Source organism: Equus caballus, chromosome 23 (genome assembly GCF_041296265.1).
Source record: "Equus caballus isolate H_3958 breed thoroughbred chromosome 23, TB-T2T, whole genome shotgun sequence".
NCBI classification, from domain to species: Eukaryota; Metazoa; Chordata; class Mammalia; order Perissodactyla; family Equidae; genus Equus; species Equus caballus.
Genome location: NC_091706.1, coordinates 17,804,508 through 17,826,470, shown reverse-complemented (window position 1 = coordinate 17,826,470; position 21,963 = coordinate 17,804,508). Strand labels below are relative to the sequence as shown.

Genomic DNA, 21,963 nt, shown 5'->3' with positions numbered 1-21,963 from the left:
GTCAGAGGACAGCTGTCATGAAGATAAGGAGTTTGGAAAAGAAGATGTAGGAGGATGGGAGGGAAGTACTGGGATTATTTAAACCTGACAAGAGGAGCCTGAAAAAACGTGACAGGTAGTTGATTTTTGAACATACGTGGGGTGATCATACAGAGCAGAGCTTGTCAGCCTTTTTCGTGGCAAGGTCCTCTTAGGAAGAGATCATATTTACAGGGCCCACAAGGGCACTCGGATGAGGCTGCACAAGACGAGATTTTGCCCTGGGCTTTGACACTCCTGGGTCCCACCTGCCACCCGAGGGCTGAGGGGTCAACAGCTTAGCACAATGCAAACTATCCCTGCCTTTGGGGAGTATATGGACTGAATGTTTGTGTCCCCCCAGTTCATATGTTGGAACCTCATCCCAATGTGATGGCATTAGGAGATGGGGCCTTTGGGAGGTGGTTCGGTGATGAGGGTGGAGCCTCATGAAGAGGATTAGTGTCCTCATACAAGAGACCTCACAGAGCTCCCTCACCCTCTTTTCCCACCACGTGAGGTTGCAGGGAGAAGGCAATTGTCTGTGATCCAGGAAGTGAGCCTGGCCAGACACTGAATCTGCTGGTGCCTTGATCTTGGACTTCTCAGCCTCCAGAAGTGTGAGAAACAAATGTTTGTGGTTTAAGCCTCCCAGTCTGTGGTATTTGTTACAGCAGCCTGCACCAACTAAGGGATGTGTCCACCTGTAGAGGGCGGGGACTGTCTGTATTTTAGGTAGAGTAAGAAAAAGTGGGGTCAAAATAAAAAAGAAAAGATTGAAATAAAGGGAGAAAATGTTTTGTTGTTGGATTTGAAAATGCTGGATTATGTCGATGCAAAATAACCAATAACCATTTTATAAATAAGAGAAATAAGGTGAGTTTAACTTGAGCCAGAGTGAGGATTATAACCGAGGAAGGCCTTTCCCTGAAAGGAAGAAAACATTCCACGGAAGCATGATTTTCTGTACAGACTTGTATCTTTTTAGAACAAAGAACATCGATTAAACGTGCCCAGGATACATTTTCATCAAAGTTTCAGAGGTATTCAGTTGCAAACTAGCAGCTCAACATGATCCTGAAGTCAGGAAAGGGGACTTATTTTAACAGTTCTAACGAGGGCGTTACCAATAGCGCATAAGGCGGGGAAGTGTGCATTCTTATCTTAACAGATTGCACTCTTCACTTTAATGGTTAAAGCATATGTACAGTGCATGTTTGAGAGGCCATAACTCAGGCTTCTTGAGTTCAAGTCAAATCAACTTTGAACACAGTTACCCCATATACCTCAACATGAAAATCTCTTGTCATTTGGTTTGTCAAAAGATGTGTGTGTTTGTGTGTGTGTGTAGTGTGTCTGAAAGTCTTTATGCAGCTTAAGCTTCACTAACTTCAGAAAAATAAGTGCTACAGACTTACCCCCAAGATCATTTGAAGGTACAATTATTCACATTTATATTTTATTTATCTAGTTTTGTGAATGTTGAATAATGAATTATGCATTTAATTATTTGCGTCATCCTCTCTGAAGATGCTAAATGCTGACTGAAAAAACCCCCTAAAATTTGCTATTCAGTATTCACAAAACTAAAATGTAGAACTTTAAGTTGTGTATCTGGGTTCATGTAAGGAAAAAACATTCTATAGAAAGGATAGATTTGGGGATGATTACGATCCTGAGTGTAAATGTCTGGGTACAAGCAAAAATTCTGGGCAGTATCTCAGACTTGCAAGGCATTAGAATTGGTGAGACCCAAGTCCAGTCCTCCAAAGAGTAAAGGTGGACCCACGTGATAGGTGGGGTACAGATGGAACAAGCAGAAAATTCCATTAAGTAAATATATTATCTGATGAAAAGGTGGAGTTGGAAAATAGGACTACAGGCAGTGTCACCCCGGGCCCTCCGGGACTAGTTCAGCTGACTCCATCTCTTATCAACAGAGTGACTAAGAATTATCCTTCAGACAATCTTCAGAGTCATGTAGCCAGAGCATGCACAAAAGACGTCTTGACCCGAAATGACTGCAGAACCACGGATCCCCCTTCCCATGGAACCCAAGGACTGGGACACAACGGAAACTTAGAAGTCAGACTCTTATCAGAAGCAAGGGATCCCTCATTCAGGAAGATTTGGTGTTAAAATTCCTTCATCTCATCATGAATGTTTACAACCCTATCATAAAAGTGTAGAACCTCATCATAAACGTTCAGAACCCCGTCATAAATGTGTAAAACCTTACTATAAATCCTTGAAGCCCACCAATCAAAACCCGTGCCCCCAGTGTTTCAAGGTGCCACACTGTTCTCCCTAACCTCTTAAATTTCCCCAAATTCTGAATCAGGGACACAGATCTGAGGGCACATGCCGCCTGTTCTCCCTGAAGATGCATCTTTCAGAATAAAGCTGATCTCTTTTCCCAAAGGCTGATGCCATAATTAATTGGCTATTTCTGTGCATTGGGCAAAAGAACCCCAATTTTGTGTGGTAACATTAGCAGGGCAGAGGGACCTAGAGGGCCCAGGAGGAGTGGAGAGATGTGCCAGTCTGGTGGGTGGGGGAGGGGCTGTGGGCACACCTCTTCATGTCCCCTCCCCCACCCTCAGAAACCTTTGTGACTCTTCTGTGCTCTGTGATGCAGGCCTGGGACTATAGGCAAGCGCTGGCACTCTCAGAGCTCAGTTGCTTCAGGCAGCCTCGCGATTCAGACAATGGAGTTCAGCCATTGGAATGTTCTCTCATTTCTGAATAGCCCTATTGAGTTGTGTCTGAGCATCTGCTCAGCATTCTTAGATACTGACCCCAACCTCACCTTCCTGTGTGGGTTGTGGTTGCTGCTTCTGTTCCTGTGCTACCTGGTGGGGATTCCATCTTTATCAACCTTCTGGAAAACCAAAGCTTTCCAAAAGGTAAGGAATGCTGGGGAAGCCCGTAACAGTGATTCTTTATTGTTTCTATCTTTATCCCCATATTTTAAAAGGAGTTTGGTTGGCTCAGAGAGACACCTAAGATGGGAAGTCTGAGTAGAGGATGGAGTAGCATCCTTCTAGGAGCATAGGCCGGGCAGGGCTAGGGGTTCAGCAGGGAATGTTTCCCTTTGAAGCTCACAGACCATCTGGGTGTAGTGGAGGATTCTGGGATAAAATCCCCAACAGTGATTTCATGGCCCCAGATTGGGTTATTTAGAGAGTTTGGGATCTCTGCAGGAGAACAGAGTTCCCAACACTGGATCATGAGTCACATTCACCTGTCAGGCGTCATTTTTATCTGGCAGATCAGAAGAGCAGGGCTGAACCTCTGAGCAGAGGCTGGAGTCTGAGCTCTGTCCAGGACACAGGGTCTATCTGAGGGAGCACAGACGTATCTGTCGGCCTCAGAGTCTATGCCCTCCTTGAGCAGAGGACTTCTGACTCAGAATAGCAAATGTAGACCTCATAGACAAAATCTTTCTTCGAGTTGTTCAAAGAAGGAAAAATGGAAATACTTTATCATTTAAAAAAATTAATAACAGGAAGGAACACAAAGTTCTATTAATTAAAATAGTCATATTATTCATGGGATAATGAGTATCTGAGTTTCCTAGAGAGAGAAGGGAGAGAAATGAGTCCCAGCTTCTGATTCTTTTCTTTTTGTTCTCAGCGTAAGGGCACAGCCAAGAGGAGAAGGAAAGGTGGAACATCGGGAGGTAAGGTCCTGCTTATTCCACCTGAGCTCTCCAAGGGTGACTCTCCCTGTCCTTTCCATGAGGTCCCAGGTCCATGACCTCTGAGGATGTCAGGTGCTAGCCACAGTCCCTGTCAGAAAATAGAGCCCTCAGAGGAGAGGCTCATGGGAAGGCAGTCAGAACCTGAAACGCTTCTCAGACTCCTGCTCTGCCCACCTCTGGGCATGAAGCAGTGATGGACCGGGGACAATGGGTATTGCCCAATAGGTGGCCATGTTAGATGTCAAGAGTCAGAGCTTCTGTCTCCTGACCTTGTGAAAGTACTTTGACTTCCTGGATGATCAGATTCGTCTTTGAGGTAACCATTGACCTGTGCTCCTCACATGGTGGTTTTGAACATCGCATGAGATAATGTATGTGAAAGTACTTTACATATGAAGCAACATACACATATGAACCTTGTTAATATCAGTGACCATTTGACCTCATCTGCTGATTCTTAGGGCTTTCAGAGTTTAATGTCCCAAAGGTCTCCCATAAAGGGACTCCTGTCTAACATCTATGCTTCTACCCACTCCCTCCATAACCCACTCTCCTGGTTGCCCAGGTTGGAGACGTTACAAGAAGGAAACAGAGGACATAAGGAAGCTGATTTCCATTCTGAAAAGGTAACCAGTCTTTCCACTTCTTTCCTGATCCCTCTTTAGCATGTTCTGTGCCATTCCAGGGATTCAGTGCAGCCTGCCCTAGTCATGCCAGGGGGTTGCCATAGGAACGGGTATGTGAATGAAGGCCTTGGGGTGAGGGCTGTTGAGTGTATTGTCAAGTCATAGATGTGGGGCAATGTGAAGGAGCAGCAGGCTTCAGGTGGCCCCCTCCCCCCACCCCAGGCCAGCAGGTCCTCCTTTCTTCTGGTCCTGGCTGCAGCTTTGTATCTCCTGTCTCCCACAGCCCCTCGGGCCAGCATCACGATACCACCCGCGTTCGTCAACTGTTATGTCCAGACCCCTCCTGTGAGGTGTGTAATAGCATAACTGCGGAGGTCAATCGGCTGCTGTTCCTGGAGGACCTGGAAGATGATACCCTCTCTGTGTCCTCTTTGGCTTCCACAGCTTCTGTGACTGAGTCATCATTCACTCTGTCCTCTGCCTTCTCAGAAGTCCCTCCAGGAGGCCTAACACCAGCCCCTACACCTGAGCCTTCCCCACCACCCCCCTCCATTCTTTCACCCAACCCAATGACACCCTTAGCTGAGTTTCACTCACCCTCACCAATGGGTCACTCTATGCCACCAGAGTCTTTTCCTTCCTTGGATTCCGAATTCCCAGTGGACCATTCCCCACCCCAACCCCTTGCTTTTCCTCCTCTGCCACCACATGGCACTCAGACAGTGGATCCTTTTCTCCAACCAGAGGCCACTTTGTCTGTGCATACCATCTTCTCTCTTGACTCAACCCTTTCCCAAGATGTCAACCTCTTACCAAATGTGTCCCAGACAATGGATCCCACTGATTCATTGACTTGTCATCACACACCACCAACCCTGTCTGTTTCACCACCACGAGACAGTGCTTTAACTGTGACTCAATCTGATTCACTTTCCACCTTATTGAAGCCTGTGCTGGAGAACTCATCTCCAGATAGCCCTGGTGGGTTGTCTACTTGTGTCCCACCAATCAAAGGCACTGACCCTTCAAGCCTCTCGGTTTCAGAATTCTCCTCGTGGAAAGCTCATGCCAAAGACTTGTTCCCTTCCACTTTGGCACAATGTGATTTCAAACAAGAGTTTCTTGCCCTCCACTCTTCAGGGGGCTTTTTGAGGGGAGACCCTGCCAACAACCTTGTCGAACCTGATAACCTCCCATTTCTCAGCCCTGATGTCCTGGCACTCTTGGAGAGACAAGTCCAAAAGAGGACTGATTTTCTGATGAGGGGTTCTTTTCCAAAAGAACTTAGGCCAGACTACCAATTAAATTCTTCAGAGCAAATGTTGGAGTCAATTGCTGATAAGCATGACTCAGCATTCTCCCTGCCTTTATGGAACAGCAAAGGGAAACCAAAGGAGCTGCTTGTGCACCAGCAGCCCCCATATCCTAAGGCCTCAGAGGACCATTTACAACAAAAACATGTCCAGCTCTTCTGGGGTCTCCCATCTATGCACAGTGAGTCCTTGGCCCCTGCTGACCATGTCTCAGGTGACTGTTCCTCTATCTTCATTTTCACTACAATATTTAATGCCTCCACAGCTGAAGAATCCCCAGTACTTTCCCATCCTCTACCTTTGTCCTTGCCTGAGATGCAGCCTCAAGCCTTGCCTCAAACCCTGCCCCAATCCCAGCCCCTACCTCTCAGTCAGGTCCAACCCCAGGCCCACCTTCAGTCCCCACTCCCCATCCTACCATCTGGTCCTCTACCTCAGACCCAGATCTCTGGAGTGTGTTTCCATAGACCCCAGAATGAATCAGAGTCTGTCATCTCATCTGAAATTGAACAACTGGAGTGGAATGTGTTGCAGAAGCAAGAGGAAAGTTTGTGGGGTTTACCCTCCGTGGTTCAAAGATCTAGGGAAGACTTTCGTCCTTCAGCTCCCAGTTCTCCTTACCTCCAGGCCTCCCAGGCCCATGTTTCAACCTCTATCTTTCCTGGAGAGTTTCCTCTCAGTGATGAGCTTCGGGAGAAACTAGACCACCACCTTCGAAAGAGGCTCATCCAACACCGCTGGGGCCTGCCCCGCAGGATCCATGAGTCTCTGTCACTGATGATGCCTCTAAGAGATTTTTCAGAGATTCCTGAGTCAGAGCACAATCATGGACACTCATGTGTCTCTCTGAACAAAAATCTAAATGGTGGACTCAGCCATCCTGGAAGCTTCTGTGAGAGGGGCTCAGAAATGCTTCAGCTAGAGAAGGATGTGGGGAAGGATCAGGGACATAGCTCAGAGAACGGCCCAAAAGCTGATCTGTTGAGTGACCCAGAGAGCTCTTCAGATAATGATCTGGGCTGTGACTCTGAGAAAGACCTAACTAGTCACATGGCGAGTCTGTCAGGGAAAAATTCAAGGGCCTCAAGTGCGAGTCTAGATCAGAAACAATTTAAAAATGTCCTAGAAGTACAGTTGAGCAAGAACTTTGAGGAAATCAATGAGGGTCAGCTCCCTGGGACTGTGCGTAGTTCATGGCATGCTGTCAAGCAATCACTGCAGATTTCTGTGAAATCCCACACCCAAATAACACAGAGGAGTTTGCCACCATCAGTGGGTGGGGACTACTGCGTGAATACCTTCCAGGACCTTTCCTTCATTGATTTCAGTGCACGACAGACGCTGGAAGCCCATATTAGAAGCTTTCGTATGAGGATGCTGTGGGGCCTTCCCCGCAGGGTCCTTGAATCCATAGAGATCTTTAATTTGAAAGGTGCAGCATCCGAGTCCTTGTCCCATTCCTACCTTCTCTCCTCAGCCAACCTGATTTCTGAGGTGGACTCCAAATCTGGGGGCCTTGAGCCCCTTAGAGGGAGCTCTAAACCTGTTCATCAAGGCAAAGCAGGACCAACAAGTTCAGCTCCTGTCCTGGATCATTCTCACCCTGCCACCTCACCTATAGGCAGGGAAGGACAGGGGACCTTTAGACAATCACCCTCTGGTATGAACCAAGAGCTTGCAGAGGATGTTCAGCGAATTAAGGGTGCCAGACAGACTCTTCTGCCTGTCACACACGGCGTCACAGGCAAAGCCAGTCAGAGACTTTCTCCCCTAGGGAACAGATACCCCCCAAAGCTGCCTGCAAGGCAAGCTGAGGCCAGACATGAGCCAAACGGGAAGAGTGTGAGTTCCAGGGATGGAGTAGAAACAAGACAGGGCAAAAAGACAGATAAGTCTGAACCTTCAGCTGCATCCAGGGAGATATTCAGGGCCAAGGAGCTCAATGCTCTTCAGTCAAAAACTGGCAACGTCTTGACAACCAGCAAGCCAGGAAACTCCCAAATGATGACTAAAGTAGAAACTACCGGGACCACTGAAAGGCCTCCACCAAAAAGACCAGTTCCCCAAGATCCTCAATCATCAGGCCTTAAAGAACTGCTGTTTGCTGAATTAAAGTTTAAACTAGAGAAGAGGAATCAGAGCCAGGTCCAAGGCCAACCCACTGATAGGTCCCTTGCCTCAGAGAGCTTGACTTACAAGGCGTCACTGACTCATGCCCAGGGTGTCTCCACTGGGGACATGAGAGCTTCCCAGGTACCGCGTACCCATTTGGAGGACAGAGGAATCAGCATGGAGCAGCAGCAGGAGCCTTGGCTCCCGAAGCAAGTCTTAAGGAGGGGCCAGGATAAGGATTTCCCACCAGCTGCGAAGACAGCGAGCCCTCTGGGCCCCAAGGCAGAAGAGCTTGGTGGAGGGGATGCAGGGTTGGGGACATCCCAACATAGAAGGAAGAGCTTCTTTACTCACAACAAGGCATTAGAGGAGACGGTTGGGAACAAGTCTTCCCAGACCCCATCACAGAAGGGACAGCCTCCTCCTGAAAGCCCCTTCAGGAAAAAGATGAAGCACGTTTTGCAATGGCTTCGTCCCGGGTCAAAAGGCAAAAGCCAAGAAAATTCCCAGGAAAAGGGCAGCCCCGTGTCATCGGCGCAGAGCAGGGGCCCAGTTAAGAGAGCTGCCCTTACTGGGATGACCACAGCTCAGAAGACCATGATGGTTCCTGGGAAGTTCCCAGAGGAGAAACCGGGGCGTTGGCATGCAACAGATGTCACCTGCCCTCAAGAGCCCCTTCCTTCCCCAAGGAAGTTTAGGAAAACTCAGCGGAAGGCAGAAGTGCTGGCTCGGGCAGATCCCATCCAGGGACATCCTTCCAACTACAGGGCTCCCACCTGTAAAGTGACAAAAAAGCCCTGCCGCCAAGAAGTTGTCTTTGCTGGCCAGAGTGATCCTGCAAATATTAGACGGATAAGAGATGAGGACGGACACCACCAGAAAGTTGTGGCCTTTAGGAACCATCTATTAGATCAGTGGTATCCCTCATCTGTGCCCCGCAGGGAACATGTGCCCCATCCAAGCCCCACCTGCAGGAGCCAAGCCAGCCAGGGCCCTCCAGCCACTCTCACCACTGCTCAAGGCACGGTGTTCAGAGACCTGTCTCTGCTATGTCACCAGAAAATGCTTCTCCAGCATTTCCAGAGAGGAAAGCTTCCTGCCCCCAAATAATTCCTTCTCATGGAGAACATTGATTCTCCCAAATAAATGATTCTCTAAGAATAGTGAAGTCTTCTCTGTGTACTGTGTTGGGGGCATGGGTTTCGGGTAACTCAGGGCTTGTGCTTTGGGAAAGGAAGAGTTAGTCCAGCTCTTACTGTTCTCTTCCTTTGGTTTCTAACAGGTGACCAGTCCCCTGGAGCTCTTGTTGACAGAGATATGACGTGTCCCCCAAAGCCCATTTCCTCCCTGATGAGTTTGAGATGGGCTCTGTCTCCTGCCTCTTAGCTTAGCCTTAACGAAAACGTAGAGCAGCCCACACCTTCCCCTCACTGGATGTTTCATATCCTGCAGAGCAGTAGGGAAGACAGGTCTTCTATATCTGAAGAGGGTCAAGGACAGGTACATTTTTCAGACGATAACAGTGAAGAAGAAACAGTGGCTTCATCATGATTTATAAGTCAGTGACCGGAGGACCCCACAGGTGGGTGAACCCTGGAGAGAAGTGTTTGGGGGTTACTGCTTCAGTGGATCCTGGGCTGGTGGGGGAGGGGCTAGGAACAGCACAGATGCTGCTTAAGAATCTGTCACGTGGGTTATCTTAATGTGGTGGGGAAGCATACTTTAGACTTTACACTGAAGTTTCCTTACTGGAAAGACAGCTGGGGGAAGTGGTTCCCCTCCCTGGGTATTTCTTCAGATTGCTGATTGATGACATTTTGTTGCAGAGCAAAAGCATCACTTGGCTGTCAGTGGTAGTAATGTTGACCAGGCAGCCACCTACCTCCCAGGGTAAAATAAAGCCGAGAGTAAGGAAAAGATGCCTTAGACGGAGTGGGAAGGTAAGAAAAACTGAAGAGGGGAAGGAATGACCTTGCTGGTGGAACAAAGGTTTATGCCTCATCATCCATATTGTCACCCTGTCCTGTTCCCCCTGCCCCTTCCTCAATCTGATCCAGGCACCACTTCCTTGAAGCTTATCAGAGCACTGCACAGCCTTATTCTGAAAAGGCATGGGGCTGCTCTTTTGAGCACTAAAACAATATCTGCAGGGAGGTCATCAGGCATGGCATCCCCTTCCTGGGGAAGGTGATCTTGGTGCCTTTCTTCCATCCATGCTCAATGGAAATACACAAGATCTTGCCCTTACTGTCTAAAGTTCACATTCAGGATGGAGGTGCCTCCTTTGATATTCATGGCCTCGGTGGAGCCATGGTTGCTCTCCCCAAGAACACCTGCAGCTCATGAACCAGAGGCGAGTCCCAGACTATGCACCAGGTTACAGATGTTTGGGGGACTCACCATGGACTGCACACATACCCACCCTTACAATAGGGCCTGGAGGGAAGGCAACTCCACTTGTATAGACTGGGACTCAAACATGGGGTGAGTGCCCTAGAGGGCACTTGAGGTAGTTCTTGCAGAAAGACTTGTGAATGCTAGGTCTTAAAAGAGAAAAAACAAAACCGATGTCCACCACAGCCCTCGCTCACTCCACACTTGTATTTTCTTGTCCAGAGTTATGCCATTGACCCTCCAATGTCTGAAGCTTAGGGTCAAAAAATAATGCAGATTCTGTGGAGGCCCTAGGAGGGACAAAAGGTGGGACAGGGCCCAGGGCAGAGAACCGAAGAGGTGAGGAGGCCGTGGAGGGCTCGAACATCCATGTGGATGGACCAGCCAATAGCCCGACCCCTCAGATCCTACATCATCTCATCTTAGGGTCCTTTACTTCCATTCCAGGACAGTTACTGCCACACTCCAGGGCTTATCACCAGGAACACTTCTGACATCTGGATTAACACAGTTTGACATTCCACCCTTTGGCCTCATCCCTGATCCTTCTGGTGTACAGGCCCCTTAATCATTTTTAACTCCAAGCCATTCATCTTTCCACTTACCCTTCATCTATCCACCTAGCTCCTGTCTTCATTTCCTCCCTCTCCAAGGTAAATTTGATGGTCTGTCAGGTAGCCAACATTTAAAAAGGTCCATTACAAATGGGCCCCAACTAATCCCCTTTAATCCTTCCTGTCTGGCAAAATCTCATCTCTGCCTTTTCCAGAAACGCCTTCCTATAAGTAACTGATCACTACTGGATTAAATCTCACAATGGAATCTACTGGTGCCACGATAAATTCAGCCCCAGCACTAGCTGGAAAACCTTGGCTCATTCCACAAATAATGACTCCATGCTTACCAACACGTGAGGAAAACAAATGGGGCTTAGGTCACTGTTTCCTTAGTCCATTCTCTCTGATGCCTCTCTACTTTATTTCAAATCTCCTTCACTTTCCTCAAACTTAGGCTGTCTCCACTTGCTCAGCAGATGTACTGGACCACCATTCACAGAGGAGCTAGAAGCCATGAGATAGGAACTTTCCGTCAAAACATCTTCACAAAAACCCTTTCCCATTACTCCTTTCCTTCTTTCCTGTTATATGAAAAGAGGTTTCTTTCCTAACCTCAATGGAATTACACTTCCTGAAATGTCCTTATTGCGAGAGCTAAACCCTCGTCTTCACAGACTGAGCCCCCTTGCCAGGGATCCTCTCGTCCCCTCCGTCTCCTTATGAGGCACCCAACTTTCACTGTTTTAAGCTTTCCATTACAGAAATGTTTAAACGTGCATGAGAGCAGTGTATCTTCCCATGTACCCCTCACCCGCTCTCAGAGTTGTCATCTGGCACGTGTGATACGGCCCGTCTCCTACACTATGGTTAAAGGGCAAAAGCCCATCAGAACATCCTGCCATCTGTCTCTCAGACGTATGCTTTGTGCCCGTGTCACAGTTCTCACGATTTTTTGACAGTTACACCTGTGGGGCACACTGAGCCACAACAGATGGACACAGCCGTGGGGACCAAAAGCACTGAGCTTTAGAGGCTTTGGCCATCAGTTCTGCTCGGTCCTGCAGTGAAGCCTGAGGAGTCACCCAAGTGAACTCCTCCCTCACCCCTCATAGAAAGGAATCTTCCTGAGCAAATGCAGTGCACGGTGTTGCAGTCCCTTAATAACACAGTGACTACAGCATGCAGAGAGTACAGAAGGAGAAAGCTATACATGTGATAAAGACTTGACATCACTATGTGTTTTCAAATATTCAGAAGAAAATTTTTCCTGTCATACATTTACAATGAGCTATTGTGTTTTGAGTTAAACATAGCAGCTCAAACACTTAACTCCTCTCCTTCCCAAAACACCGTTAAAAAGATTAGATGGAAAGATGCTCAACATTAATAGTCATCAGGAAAATGCAAATCAAAACCACTGTGAGATAGCACTTCACAAACAGGATGGCTAGGATAAACAAGTCAGATAAATAACGAGTGTTGGTGAGAATGTGGAGAAATGGGAACCCTCATACACTGCTGGTGGGAATGAAAAATGGTGCAGGTGTTTTGGAAAACAATCTGACGGTTCCTCAGAAGGTAAACACACAGTTACCATAAGACCTAGAAATTTCACTTCTAGGTACATACTCAAGAGAAATGAAAACGTGTGCACACAAAAACTTGTACACAAATGTTCACAGTAGTACTATTCATAACAGTCAAATGATGGAAACAACCTAAACTTCCATCAACCGATGACTGGGCAAATAAAATGTGTTATATCCAGACAACATAGTATTTTTTGGCAATAAAAGTACTGATACATGTTACAACATGGATGGACAATGCTAAGAGGCCAGTCACAGCCACATACTATTCTATTCGTATGAAATGTCCAGAATATGGAAATCTAGAGAAATGGAAAGTAGATTAGTGGTTGCTTAGGGCTGGGAGGATGAGGGGAGGGAGAGATGGCAGCTAAAGGTCACAAGGTTTGTTTTTGAAGCCATGAAAATGTTTTAAATCTGACTGTAGTGATGGTTACACATGTCTGTGAATATACTAAAAACCATGGAATTATACACTTTAAACAGGTGAATTGTAAGGTATGTGAACTATATTTCAATAAAGCTGTTAAAACAAGGCAAGGACACAAAAAGAATAAGCACTTGAGGATGACAAGGAGAGGACAGGACAAAAGATGTCAACACATTTTTGGAAGATGGAAATCCAGTGGAGGTGTGGTAACTGACTAGCAGAGCAGCAAACCAACTCACATCTCAAAATGCCAGAAGACCGAAGACCGGGTGACACCAAATAGGAAAGAAATTAAGGGTTCCATGCTGTACACGTTGAATTTTGTGTTCTTTTTCTTGTTTTTTTTTATATTGTTTATAATTTTTAAAAATCTTTTTTTTGGGGGGGGGTGCTCTTTTCCAGTATTTTGTAACCCTGTTGAAATGTTAGCATGCTTCAAATATGCCAAGAGGATCCTGGGTTTCTTGCCGGGGACAGAACCTGAGTTAACTGTTTTAAAGTCACCATTGCACACTTCTGGGGTCTAGGTATGCTGGTGGTGGCAGCTGCTGGAATCAAAGCCACAAATCTCAAAGGTTAGGTAAAATTCAGGACAACAGTCAATAGCTCATTTTTAAAACATATTTATTTGGAAATAAACTTGTGGAAAAGTTGCATGGATGGTAAACAACCACACCCTTTACCTGTTAATATTTGACCCATTTTCCATCTCTCTCCTCTGTCTTCGTATGTTTCTGTGTCCTTCCCTCCCTCCCCTTCTCTCTCTATATGAACACACACACACATATGAAAAACATGCATACATTCCTGAATATTTGGGAATACATTTCATGCATCATGCACTTTCTCCTTGAATATTTCATTGCGTATTTCTTAAGAAAAAGATATTCTTACATACAACAGGTTATTCCCTTCAGCAAATTTAACATTGGCATGCAACTTTTAACTAATCTCCCATTCATATTCCACTTTTGACAATTTATTGAGTAATGTCCTTTGTGGCTTTTTTTTTTTTGAGCCTCATTTACAGGGTTCAGTCTACAATCACAAACTGCATTACTTGTCATGTGTCTTCGGTCTCCTTTAATCTGGATCAGTTTCTCAGCCTGCCTAACAACAGGGCCACTTTTGAAGACCACATTCATTGTGCCATTCTTATAATCCCTTCTCACCTGGAAATTTTTTCGGTGGAATTAACTTGCTCAGACTTTAAAGCATGTTTTCACAATTGCGAGTCCTGGGGAGCTTAGGGGAAGTTAGGACCAGATGTGCTACTAAAAAACAATGCTAGAAGGGCTGGCCCGGTGGCTTGGTGGTTAAGTCCGGTGCTCTCTGCTTCACTGGCCTGGGTTCAGTTCCTGGGTCTGGACCTGCACCACTTGTTGGCCATGCTGTGGTGATGACCCACACACAAAATAGAGGAAAACTGGCTGCTGATGTTAGCTCAGGGCAAATCTTCCTCAAGCAAAAAGAAGATGATTGGTGACAGATGTTAGCTCAGGGAGAATCTTTCTCAGCAAAAAAAAAAAAAAAAAAAAAAAAGCGCCAGAGATGCCAAGATATGTGCAGTGATTTTACTGAACAGAGACGCCTCCTGCAGTACAGGTAGGCTATGTGAGAGTGGTGAGCTTGAAGTGTACCTTTCTTTTGGGAGGAGACAACAGTGAAGCTGTGGATGCAGGAGAAGACAAGTCAAAAAACAAGCTGTCGTTACTGGTAAACCCTCTCACGTGGGATGGAAAGGACTGTCTACAGCCCAGACCGATTCTTCAGACTCAGCGAGGCAAAGCAGGCAGGCAGAGGGAGGACATGACACAGGGCTTCATTTCAGCAGTTTAGCACTAAATAATGAAGCTGTAAGAGTTAGGACTATTAAATGACTAGCTAGCATGGGGAGATGAAATAAATACATGTACACCATCAATAAAAATGACACTATTGTTTAAAAGAGTATAAAGATACCAATGGGAATTTTGGTGAAAAGACAGAAAGTAGAAGGGAAAAAAACCATAAAACCTTTAATGGAAGAAGTAACCATAGGTGTGATTAAAAACAAAAAGACACAGGGGCCAGCCCAATGGACTACTGGTTAAGTTCTGCGTGCTCTGCTTCGGCAGCCTGAGCTCAGTTCTTGGGCGCAGATCTACACCAGTTGTCAGTGGCCATGCTGTGGTGGTGTCCCACATACAAAACAGAAGACGACTGGCACAGGTGTTAGCTCAGGGCGAACCTTTCTCAGCAAAAACAAACAAACAAAAACCAACAAGTATTGTTAAAGATAATGACATTTGTGCTCACTAGAATTTATGCTAAAGAGAAGCCCACTCCCTAAATTAAGATGAGTTTGGTCCTGTGGGTCATGGTCGAGCACAACTGCTCTGTAAAATTAAGTAAAAATTAAAAATGTTTCAGGGAAAGAGGGCATTTGGCAGAGAGAAGAGAGAGGGAGCAGCGGGGTGAGACACTGGGTGGAGGGGGCTAGATTTGAGAACCCTTAGGGGCTGAACAGCCTAAGAGGGATTAGGGGAAAAAAAGTACTACTAAAGATTTTCAAGCTGTTTGCCGTGGGTCCATGGGTGAGCCATGCCCTTGTCTCCCTCTTTCTCATGTTTTCTAATCATTGGTACAGGCTACTCTGCTCTCTCATGCTTCTTGGTGAAAGTGGATTCTTTTGGGGAGATATTGGGGTTAGGGCTGCTGCTGAGTATATTTCTGGTTCCTACAGGTAAAAACATATTAAGTATCAAGGGAAGCTGTAGGTGAGGGCAGAGTAGATCTTGGGGGTGTAAATCCCTGGGCATAGCAGACTTTCAAAGATGATGTGGGGTCCAAAGGGAAATCATCAAGCAGTAAACGGTCTTAGGTATTATCTGGGTAACAGGTAGAATAAACAGAAAATTTCACCAAGGTAAATATATGGTATGGTGAATGGGTGGAGTTGAAACGTAGGTTGCAGGTATCTAAGGGGCCCTGGAGGTATGGACAGATCTGCTGGGCTGGATGGTGGGGGAAGGGTTGTGGGTTCATCTCTCTTGTGTTGTCCCCTCCCCTCCCCTCAAGAACCTTTGGTGTCTGTGCTAAAACTCTGTGACGTGGGCCTGGAACTCTAGTCTAGAGTGTGCACTCTTAATGCCCAGCTGCCTGAGGCAGCAATGCATTTCCCATGACGAGGACCACCTTCCCTGTTTGAGGAGCCTTACTGCACCATGGCTGAGCTCCAGCTCATCTTCCTAGGTATTCCCATCCTTGCCTTCATGGGTGGGATGGTGCTCATTCTTCTGTCATTGTGCCACCTACAGAGAAATCCATGTTTCCCAATATTTTGGAAACAGAGATGTCAATCAGGTAAGTGAACCAGAGTCCCTCAGAGATATTAAATCTTTCTTTTCAAATAGGTGTGTTCAATGCTATTAATTCCCCCAAGCTCTGCTTTTGCTGCATCTCACAAATTTTGATGTCATATTTTAATTTTCAATTAGTTTAAAATATGTTTTTCTCTTGAGACTTCTTCCTTCACCTACATGTTATTAGTGTATTTAATCTCCAAACATTTTGGGATTTCCAGCTATCTTTCTGTAATTGATTTCTAGTTTAATTCCACTATGGTCTGAAAACATACTTTGTATGATTCCTATTTCATATTTGTTGAAGTGAGTTTTGTGGCCCAGAATGTGCTCTATCTTGGTGAATGTTCCATGCGAGTTTGAGAAGAACGTGTATTCTGTTGCTCGATGAAGTATTACACAAATGTCAATTAGATCAAGTTTATTGATGCTGCTGTTCAGGTCAACTATATCTACACTGATTTTCTGTCTGCTGAATCTGTCCATTTCTGATGGAGAGGTGTTGAAGTATTCAACAGTAACAGTGGAGTCACCTATTTCTCCTTGAAGTTCTACCAGTTTTTACCTCACATATTTTGAGACTCTGTTGTTAGATGTGTACATGTTAAAGACTCTTGTGTCTTCTTGGAGCACTGACCCTTTTGTTGTTATGTAATGCTCCTCTTTATCCCTGATAATTTTCCTTGTTCTGAAGTCTGCTTTGTTTGAAATTAACACAGTTACTCCTATTTTCTTTTGGTTAGTGTTAGCATGGTACATTTTCCTCTGTCCTTTTACTTTTAATATATCTGTATTTTTATATGTAAAGTGGGTGTTTTGTAGAAAACATATAATTGAACCTTTTTTTTAATCCAGTCTGACAGTCTCTGTCTTTTAATTGGTGAACTTAGACCATTTACATTTAGTGATTTTTTAAAAAAATAGTCAGATTAATATCTACAATGTTTGTAACCATTTACTATTCATTTTATTCTTTTTCCTTCCCAGTTTTTCTGGCTTTTCTGGTTTTAAACAAGCATTTTATATGATTCCATTTTGTCTGTTCTCTTAGCATACTGATTATCCTTCTTTAAAAAAATATTTCAGTGGTTGCCCTAGAGTTTGTAATATACATTTACAACTAATCTAAGTCCCTTGAACACTCTTTTCATTCATTTCACTTATCCATACACTATAAACATGTAATACATCATCATCATTATTATTTTTATTAGGTCAATTGAGAATGAGAAAAATAAAGGTCCTATTTCACCTTCATTTATTCCTTTTTTCTCTTTCTTTCCTTTATGTAGATCCGAGTTATCATTTCCTTCTCCCTGAAGAATTGTTTTTAACATTTATTGCAGGGCAGGTCTGCTACTGACAAATTCCCTCAATTTTTGTTTGTCTAAGAAAGTTTTTATTTCTCTTTCACTTCTGAAGTATAATTTCACTAGACAAAAAATTATAGGTTGATGGGTGTTTTTTCTTTCAGCTCTACATATTTCCCTCCACTCTCTTCTTGCTTGCATGGTTTATGATGAGAAGACCACAATTCTTATCCTTGTTCTTCTAGATCTAGAGTTGTTTATTTTCCTCTGGATTCTTTCAAGATTTTATCTTGTGATTTCTTACAGTATGAATATGATATGTTTAGGTATACAGTTTTTTAGTATTTATCTTGTTTTCTTCTGAGCTTCCACAATCTATGGCTAAACTATCATTAATTTCGGAAAATCCTTGGCCACTATTACTCCAAATATTTCTTCTTCTCTGATCTTTTTTCTCCTTCTGGTATTCCAATTACATGTACGTGAAACATTTTGAAACTGTCTCACAGTTCCTGGATATTCTGGGTTTTAAAATTTTTAACAACTCTTTTCCTCTTTGCATTTCAATTTGCAAAGTTTCTGTTGATATATATTCAAACTCATGTGTTCTTTCCTTGGCTATATGCAATCTACAGATGAGTCAATCAAAGGCATTCTTCATTTCTCTTACAGTGTTTTTGGTTTTTAACATTTCCTTTTGATTCATGCTTAAGAGTTTCCCTCTCTCTGCTTACATTCCTCATCTGTTCTTGTGTGCTGTCTACTTTTCCACTAGAGCCCCTAACATATTAATCATCGTTATTTTAGATTCAGTGTATGATAATTCCAAAAGCTGTGTCACATCTAAATGTAGATCTGGTGCTTGCTTTGTCTCTTCAGACTGATTTTTCTTGCATTTTACCATGCCTTGTAATATTTCGTTGAAAGCAGACATGATGTATTGGGTAATAGGAACTGAAGTAAATAGACCTTTACTGTGAAGTTTTGTTAATCTGCCTAGGTGTTGGGGTGTGTTTAATATTTCCTGTAGCTGTACATGTCAGAGGCTTCAATTTCCTCTAGTGTCCTTGTTTCTGTGTTTCCTGGTGTCTTTAGGTTTCCCTAAATCTCATCCTTAAGTAGAGCCTATGCCTTGGAGCTCCTTCAGCCATGATCCTTTTACTTCACTGGTGTGCTGTGGATGTGGTGATAAGGTGTTGGAGGTGGGGATATGATTAAATCTCAGCCTTTTAGTAGGCCTGCGTCTCTGGGTTGTGATGTTCACAAGTGCTTCTATTTTATTCTTCTTTTCACTCTTTACATGAGACAGGAAGGCTGGAGGGGGTTGTAGTTAGGTAATTCCTTTCTCCCATGTGGGATAAGGCTTGGTAGTTTTTGCCCTGCTAAGTAGGCTTCTGTTATGGAGAACATTCAAGGGATATTTCAATGTTTTCAAAATGGTTACTTTCTCTCTCCCAACCCTCCCCCACCAGAAACATCAGAGTTTCTTCATGGTCTCTTCACTGTGAGAACATGGTGGAGTTCCTGATGGTAAAATCTGTGAATAAGTTGGGGGCCCCAATAAGAGAGTGACCCCAGGAGTTTCTCACTCTCATGCTAGCCCACACACATCCTTGAGGATTTGTCAAAGTGTCCCTTTAAGTGTTTCTACCAGTTTATGACTCTAGCATTTCTGCTCCAGGTGAGCTAATCTCGACTGGAATTCTTGCATTCACCCCGTCTGGATTTTGGGTAGTGGTTTGCCCTGTGACCTCAATTCTCCGAAGGCTCCAAGAAAAGTAACTGATTTAAAGTTTGTTCAGCTTTTTGCTTCTTCTAAAGACTGGACAGATGACTCCAAAGCTCTTCAAAATGTCAGAGCTGGAACCGGAAGCCACCTCTCAAAAAATGATTATTTACTTTCCCATTCCTCTTCCCACATTGCTAAATGAGTTTGGTTTGGTCAGAGAGACAACTAAAGAGGGAAGTCTGAGGAGAGGATAGAATGTCATTCTTTTAGGGGAAGAGACTGGGCAGAACTAGGGGTTAGGGAGGACTAAGGTTTCCAACTGAAGCTCACAGACCCTCTGGGTGTGGTAGAGGATTCCAGAATAAAACTCCATACAATGATTTCATGGCCATGGATTGGGTTATTTAGAGAGTTTGGGATCTATGCAGGAGAACAGAGTTCCCAACACTGGATCATGAGTCACATTCACCTGTCAGGCGTCATTTTTATCTGGCTGATCAGAAGAGCAGGGCTGAGCCTCTGAGCAGAGGCTGGAGTCTGAGCTCTGTCCAGGACACATGGTCTATCTGAGGGACCACAGGCGTGTCTGTTGACCTCAGAGTCTATGCCCTCCTTGAGCAGAGAACTTCTGACTCAGAATACCAAGTTGTAGACCTCATAGACAAAATCTTTCTTCGAGTTGTTCAAAGAAGGAAAAATGGAAATACTTTATCATTAAAAAAATTAATAACAGGAAGGAACACAAAGTTCTGTTCATTAAAGTAGGCATATTATTCATGGATAATGAGTATCTGAGTTTCCTAGAGAGAGAAGGGAGAGAAATGAGTCCCAGCTTCTGATTCTTTTCTTTTTGTTCTCAGCGTAAGGGCACAGCCAAGAGGAGAAGGAAAGTTGGAACATCAGGAGGTAAGTTTCTGCTTATTCCATCTAAGCTCTCCAAGGATGGCTCTTCTTGTCCTTTCCATGAGGTCCCAGGTCCATGACTTCTGAGGATGTCAGTTGCTAGCTACAGTCCCTGTCAGAAAATAGAGCCCTCAGAGGAGAGGCTCATGGGAAGGCAGTCAGAACCTGAAACGCTTCTCAGATTCCTGCTCTCCCCACCTCTAGGCATGAAGCAGTGATGAACCTGGACAATGGGTGTTGCCCAATAGGTGGCCATGTTAGATGTCAAGAGTCAGAGCTTCTGTCTCCTGACCTCGTGAAAGTACTTTGACTTCCTGGATGATAAGATTCGTCTTTGAGGTAACCATTGACCTGTGTTCCTCACATGGTGGTTTCGAGCATCACATGAGATAATGTATGTGAAGGTACTTTACAAATGAAGCAACATACACATATGAACCTTGTTAATATCATTGACCATTTGACCTCATCTGCTGATTCTTGGGGCCTTCAGAGTTTAATGTCCCAAAGGTCTCCCATAAAGGGACTCCTATGGGAGTCCATACTAACACCTATGCTTCTACCCACTCCCTCCATAACCCACTCTCCTGGTTTCCCAGGTTGGAGACATGACAAGAGGGAAACAGAGGACATAAGGAAGCTGATTTCCATTCTGAAAAGGTAAGCAGTCTTTCCACTTCTTTCCTGATTCCTCTTTAGCATGTTCTGTGCAATTCCAGGGATTCAGTGCAGCCTGCCCTAGTCATGCCAGGGGGTTGCCATAGGAACGGGTATGTGAATGAAGGCCTTGGGGTGAGCGCTGCTGAGTGTGTTGTGAAGTCATGGATGTGGGGCAATGTGAAGGGGCAGCAGGCTTCAGGTGGCCCCTACCCCCCCAGGCCAGCAGGTCCTCCTTTCTTCTGGTCCTGGCTGCAGTTTTGTACCTCCTGTCTCCCACAGCCCTTCAGGCCAGCATCATGATACCACCCGCTTTCGTCAACTGTTATGTCCAGACCCCTCCTGTGAGGTGTGTAATAGCACAACTGCAGAAGTCAATCGGCTGTTGTTCCTGGAAGACCTGGAAGATGATACCCTCTCTGTGTCCTCTTTGGCTTCCACAGCTTCTGTGACTGAGTCATCATTCACTCTGTCCTCTGCCTTCTCAGAAGTCCCTCCAGGAGGCCTAACACCAGCCCCTCCACCTGAGCCTTCCCCAACACCCCCCTCCATTCTTTCACCTAACTCAATGACACCCTTAGCTGACTTTCATTCGCCCTCACCAATGGGTCACTCTCTGCTGCCAGAGATTTTCCTCCCTTGGATTCTGATTTCACAATGGACCATTCCCCACCCCAACCCCTTGCCTTTCCTCCTCTGCGACCACATGACACTCTGACAGTGGATCTTGTTCTCCAACCAGAGGCCACTTTGTCCATGCATACCATCTTCTCTCTTGACCCAGCCCTTTCCCAAGATGTCAACGTCTTACGAAATGTGTCCCAGACAATGGATCCCACTGATTCATTGACTTATTATCACACACCACCAACCCTGTCTGTTTCACCACCACGAGACAGTGCTTTAACTGTGACTCAATCCGATTCAATTTCTACCTTATTGAATCCTGTGGTGGAGATCTCATCTCCAGATAGCCCTGGTGGGTTTTCTACTTGTGTCCCACCAATCAAAGGCACTGACCATTCAAGCCTCTTGGTTTGAGAATTCTCCTCGTGGCACGCTCATGCCAAAGACTTGTTCCATTCCACTTTGGCACAATGTGATTTCAATCAAGAGCTCTTGCCCTCCACTCTTCAGAGCGCTTTTTGAGGGGAGACCCTGCCAACAACCTTGTGGAGCCTGGTAACCTCCCATTTCTCAGCCCTGATGTCCTGGCACTTTTGGAGAGACAAGTCCAAAAGAGGAGTGATTTTCTGATGAGGGGTTCTTTTCCACAAG

At 45.1% G+C, this 21,963-nt stretch overlaps 2 protein-coding genes across 2 annotated transcripts; both read left to right on the top strand.

Annotated features, from left to right (window-relative positions):
* The first annotated feature begins 2,632 nt into the window (after positions 1 to 2,632).
* LOC138920365 (spermatogenesis-associated protein 31D4-like) lies at positions 2,633 to 8,935 on the top strand. The gene is made up of 4 exons (XM_070248478.1): positions 2,633 to 2,924; positions 3,655 to 3,700; positions 4,287 to 4,347; positions 4,631 to 8,935. Exons 1-4 carry the CDS (start codon positions 2,727 to 2,729, stop codon positions 8,880 to 8,882), a joined length of 4,557 nt encoding a protein of 1,518 aa, XP_070104579.1. The 5' UTR covers positions 2,633 to 2,726; the 3' UTR covers positions 8,883 to 8,935.
* Positions 8,936 to 9,448: 513 nt separating this feature from the next.
* LOC111770097 (spermatogenesis-associated protein 31D3-like) lies at positions 9,449 to 21,438 on the top strand. The gene is made up of 4 exons (XM_070248486.1): positions 9,449 to 9,712; positions 19,986 to 20,031; positions 20,628 to 20,688; positions 20,968 to 21,438. Exons 1-4 carry the CDS (start codon positions 9,632 to 9,634, stop codon positions 21,401 to 21,403), a joined length of 624 nt encoding a protein of 207 aa, XP_070104587.1. The 5' UTR covers positions 9,449 to 9,631; the 3' UTR covers positions 21,404 to 21,438.
* Positions 21,439 to 21,963: the final 525 nt, after the last annotated feature.

What these genes read in the sequence shown, in the direction of transcription:
- LOC138920365 (XM_070248478.1), top strand. Translation starts at nt 2,727, where the DNA reads ATGGAGTTCAGCCATTGGAATGTTCTCTCATTTCTGAATAGCCCTATT. An exon ending in GAAAGGTGGAACATCGGGAG is followed by an intron (nt 3,701 to 4,286) that starts GTAAGGTCCTGC and finishes CTGGTTGCCCAG; the next exon opens with GTTGGAGACGTTACAAGAAG. An exon ending in CTGATTTCCATTCTGAAAAG is followed by an intron (nt 4,348 to 4,630) that starts GTAACCAGTCTT and finishes TGTCTCCCACAG; the next exon opens with CCCCTCGGGCCAGCATCACG.
- LOC111770097 (XM_070248486.1), top strand. Translation starts at nt 9,632, where the DNA reads ATGTTGACCAGGCAGCCACCTACCTCCCAGGGTAAAATAAAGCCGAGA. An exon ending in GCCTTAGACGGAGTGGGAAG is followed by an intron (nt 9,713 to 19,985) that starts GTAAGAAAAACT and finishes TTTTGTTCTCAG; the next exon opens with CGTAAGGGCACAGCCAAGAG. An exon ending in GAAAGTTGGAACATCAGGAG is followed by an intron (nt 20,032 to 20,627) that starts GTAAGTTTCTGC and finishes CTGGTTTCCCAG; the next exon opens with GTTGGAGACATGACAAGAGG.